General features: G+C 37.4%; 1 protein-coding gene across 1 annotated transcript; it reads right to left on the bottom strand.

Moving 5' to 3' along the window:
* Positions 1-234: 234 nt before the first annotated feature.
* LOC121957095 (bryoporin) lies at positions 235-2,538 on the bottom strand. Its single transcript, XM_042505607.1, has 3 exons — positions 2,428-2,538; positions 1,963-2,071; positions 235-929 (listed from the first exon to the last, which is right to left on the bottom strand). The coding sequence occupies exons 2-3, from the start codon at positions 2,064-2,066 to the stop codon at positions 503-505; spliced, it is 531 nt and encodes a 176-aa protein (XP_042361541.1). The 5' UTR covers positions 2,067-2,071; positions 2,428-2,538; the 3' UTR covers positions 235-502.
* Between the last annotated feature and the right edge of the window lie 2,479 nt (positions 2,539-5,017).

The following is a 5,017-nucleotide window of genomic DNA, read 5'->3' as shown; positions in this document are numbered from 1 at the left end:
TGCACTCCAAATGCCACACAAGAACTACACACTTTGTTGCAAGATGGAGAGTCTCACAGCCAGCGAAGAACAATATTGTTATCGTGCCGATTAAAAAAACATCTATGCAGATATTCCATCTGTTGCTGCTCATTAGAATTGGATGGATCCAGCTAAGAGATTAAAAAATGATTACTGTTCATCAGTAATAATGAAAGCATACTGAGTGAAAACATATCCCACACAACACAAGCATTGGGTCTGAATGCTTTATTACCATAATCAAAGACAAAGGGAGTGTACAATATACATAAGCCCAAGAAATAAGCTAATGGGGAATCAATGAGCTAGCTGTCAGATATTGATATCTTTCAGTGGACACAAAACACAGATGACAGCAAAATCAGTCTTTCTCTCCTCTGGATGTTTCTCTAGATGACAGTAGAAGTCAAATCAAATGAAGTTTATTTATTCTGTAGGGTATAAAAGCAACAGAGTGCAAAAAGACACAACAACCCAGACTCTAACGACCCATTTTATCATAGAGCTCCACTTTTACAATGGCTTTGCCGATAGAAGACATTGTAGCCCTTAATTCGACATGCTCAGTTTTGTATTCCAGCCCGCAGCCGTGTGTGTCAGAGCGGGTGAAGTCAGTCAGGTCTTTCCCATCATACAGCTGGTTGTACAGAGATTTGTCGCAGGCACGGGTATGCTCAACCACACCAATAGCCAGCCGGTTCTTGTACAGGTTGCGATCATAGGGCACAGAGAACATGATGGCCATGCGCTTTGAGCAAACCCGGCTCCGCATACAGAACAGGTCATAGGTGAGCAGGCCAACAGCGCCGGTGGCAGTGTTGTCGTCCTTGGTGAAGGAGCACACTTCAGTTTTATTGTTAATTGTAGGCTGGGGCGGGTGATGACAGAAGCCACTTGACATGTACACCCTGTAAAAGAGAGCAGGAGATAAATCCTTAGCATCACTACCAATCAACTTTTATGTCACACTTCCTCGACTTTTGATGAAAAACAACAGTTTTGCAAGTTTTGTTGGAGACTGTCAGTGTACTTTTCAAGTGTTGGGCTTTCTGGGGTACCTGAACTTCCTTATGCTGATGGATGGAGTGTGACTGTGCAAGTACTGCTGCGGACTTCTAAGCAACAGTGAGTGTAACTGCATGCGATGTGCAATGAGGCAGTGTGTGTCACTGCATGATGGATAGGTGGATGTTCTCAGCAAAGTGATGTCACACATGAAAACCACCCATCCAAGATATGGTCTGTCCTGCCACAGCTAGATAAATGTAGAAGCATGGTGGAAATTCCATAGGACGTGGGTCAATTTTTAACTATTTTATTGTTTTATTTTATTAGCAGAAGTGGAAAATGCTGGCAGATTGAGAAATAGGCGACCAAATCTAATAATTTATTCATGTTTCTGCTTTACTTGAAATTAAGTGCAGTATAACCACATTAAATCAACTTAGACTTTTATGCTGAAAATGTATGCTTTTTCCTACAACTATTAGAGAAAGAGAAAAAAAAGTACTTTTTCTGAAAGGTATGCTTGTATCAGGGTGCTTATTTAGAGCTGTAATCAGGCATTGCAATCTCAAAACACTCCAAAGCAAAACATTAAGCCTTTTGAAAATGAATACTTCTCCCTGGAACCAATCAAACTCAAGTACATACACAAGCTATGATACTATGCAGAATCTATCTCTTAAGATAGTATCTCTTAAGTGCAGAAAACAACGTTGATGCTGGTGACTAATAGACTGAGCCAAAATGCACAGAACCCAATTTAGTGAAGAAGAAAATTATTTTTTTCCCATACATATAAATTTTCATCACATCATCATCTAATTTGTACTTTTTTCAGGAAACATTTTTGAGTTATTATCCAATCTGGTTTTTATCAATTCTATGTTCATTGAAACACTATTACATGATTACATGTAAATACATTTACAAACTTACTTGGGGTTGATGAGGCAGTAGCTACTGTTGACGTTGGTTATTTCTATGGTGCAGTTTCTGTTGGTGGTGAGAGTGGCTGACACAGCTTCTGCTGTTTCTGGCATCTTGGCTGCAAGAAGAACAAGACTGAAAGCTTAGAACCACAAATCCACAAACAGCTCATCATTCAACAGGTATTGTGCAGCAAATGAATACTTTTCTGTTATATGCATATATAAAAGTTATACTGACTCAAATGAAATAAACACATCTTTTACTATTGTAGCAAATTCCCAGTCAAAAAACCAAGCTGATTTTTCTCCTCTCAGTTACAAAACTCTTGACAAGAATTTACCAGTACATGTTTGAAAGAATGTGTATCTAAAGTATTAATATAGCTTATATCAGAGCTGCTCCTATCTGGTACGTGGTAATAAAAGTTATAGATCACAGTTAAGTTATAATAGTAGGAGTAGTTAAAATCACCTTTTTGGAGTTTGACACACAAGTTGTGTTAGACGGCAGTGACAAGTTTCCTTTCTCTCAGATCCTGCACAGAGGTGGGAAGTCTCCCTTGTGTGATTACACCTCCGCAGTGCTTGTTCCAACACAAGCACGGGCGTGTCCACAGTAGGCAAGTAAGCACACACCATCCCTGATGGAAAATTCTGTCTCCAAAAGAGACACTCAATCTTGTCAAACTTGATGTGAGCTAATTTGTTTTATTTATTAATTTTTTTTAACCTTTATCCTGCTAACATGAGTAGGTTTATTCAAGACCCGAAACATCCTCTTATTTCCGGACATAGGACATATTTGCTCAATTGTGCAACATATACTGAGACGCTTTACCTAAATAAAAGTACTAATAAATAAATTGTGACAATAAATTGTGACTCCACTACAAGTTAAAGTTCTGTATTCAAACCTTTACTTCAGTAAAAATATGTTATCAGCAAAATGCACTAAAGTATATAAAGTGAAAGTATTAATTGTGCATTAAATGTTGCCTGTCAGTTTCATACTATTATATATGAGGTTTCTGGAAAAATATTACTGCTGCATTAATGTTGCCTTTTTACTAATGTAGATGTTTAAGGTAGTGCTTATTGTTTACTCCATGCATTATGCAATGCATCATATTCTCTTAGATCGTAATGTTTGTTGTGAGGCTGTCTTGTGAGAACCATTTATCTCTATACAGATTACTTTTCATGACGTCAGAAACACAGCCCTGTTTTCAGCTTTGTTGTGATGCATTTTTCAGTTAATCCGAGAAGGTTTTTAAATTGTTTATTTAGCTTACAGGAACAGGGAGTCCCCTGCTCTGATGGGAAACACTACAGTCCCAATAGCCGTCCCTGCATGAAAAAAATTTAACTCTTGATTACAGTAATTTTACTTAGTGCTTTGACAGACAAAGTAAAGCAGAGGCATCCTGGTTGTTACTACCTTAACAATATGTCGAAAGACCAGACAGTCAAGACAGACTAGCCTGTCTGAAAAATTGTTGAGATTTTCTGGCACAGACCCAAAGGGGTCCTGTCTGCAGGGCAAGAACCACTTTTTGTTATTGACAAATCTGCATGGACAAAACATGTATGGAGTTCCCCGAGGCTCCACTCTCGGGCCTCTTCTGTTCACCTGTGATTTACATTTCTTTCTGTTACACACAGATAAAAGTATGAATATAACAGGAATCATGTTCACTAAAGGGAACTATTAACAATGATACTAGAGTATAATATTTTAAGTACTAATGTGGCTTATATGTGGGATAAAAGCTGCAATTCATATAAAAAGAAAAATACATTTTCGTATTATACAATATTCTTATTGATTAACTTTCCTAAAATCCTAATAATCTTCTGGGGTTTTTTTTTTGTGAGATGACATTAATTACATAACATACATTTTGAGAAGAAAAACCTTAACACATCAAAAGATATAGTAAACATCTTTGATAATACTGGTAAGTGAATCAACTAATTAATATATTAACGAGACAAAATCTGTGTGTCAGCACAATTTCCTTCACCTCAGAAACAAAGTATTGATATCACCTCTGTTCATGGAGGATTAATAAGGAATTAAAGGTTCAGTGTGTAGGATTTAGTGGCATCTAGCAGTGAGGTTGAAGAATTTAAACTTCTTCTGTGTGCCAAGTGTGTAGGAGAATTACAGTAGCCGAAAAAGGTAAATGGCTAAAATGCAAAAAATGGGAATGGCCCTTGTTAGAGTCTTTGTTTGATTTGCCCATTCTGGGCTACTATATAAAAAAATAGTGGACTTCGTGGTTGAGGACCCGCTCCATATGCTGATATAAACAGTTCATTCTAAGGTAACAGCTTATTCATAAACTCATAAAAACGTAATGAATATTATGAACCATTTCTTCCAATAGATTCCCTTAATTTCTACACACTGGACCTTTATGATGATGTCAAGAAAAACAATTTTACTTAAAATTTTAATTCAATGTAACACATTGTTGTGAAATCTTGTCAGATTATCTCCTCTGTGGTTTCAACAGTATTTCAACTGTTATTTTGTTAGTCTAAATGATTGTCATTTTTCAATGATCTTTGCCCCACAGGACAATTTGCAGCTCAGATCAGATCTTTATGGAACATTTCATGTTCTAACTCGCTTGGAATGTAACTTCAATCCCCCGAGCATTGCTCAACTTATTATTGTTGTAGTTGCAGGTGATGGTTAGTGACAAATTCCTGTGGGAACCTCCCTACAGCTTTCACAAATTTCAACACACCATCAGACTCTTGGATCACTGATTCTTTCTCTCTGCTCCCACTGGAGTGTGGAGTCGAAGAGGAGACACTCCCTTCTTCCATGCAGGAGCAACTTAGGAAAAACAATGCATTACGTAACCGCAGCATGGTACACTGCAGTGTTATATTTATCCATAAGATTATAGGGCCTGAGGGTCTTCCCAATTAAGTTTGTTTTGCAAACTTAGAGTGTTTCGAGATGTATTCATTATACCACCAACCAATTCAAGTAATATTATGGCAGCTGTTCTATTCCATACATCAGGCGCCTGGAACTTGATTTAAAT

This window comes from Plectropomus leopardus, chromosome 17 (genome assembly GCF_008729295.1).
Source record: "Plectropomus leopardus isolate mb chromosome 17, YSFRI_Pleo_2.0, whole genome shotgun sequence".
Taxonomy (NCBI): domain Eukaryota; kingdom Metazoa; phylum Chordata; class Actinopteri; order Perciformes; family Serranidae; genus Plectropomus; species Plectropomus leopardus.
The sequence above is the reverse complement of the archived record's forward strand: the minus strand, read 5'-3'. Positions and strand labels throughout refer to the sequence as shown.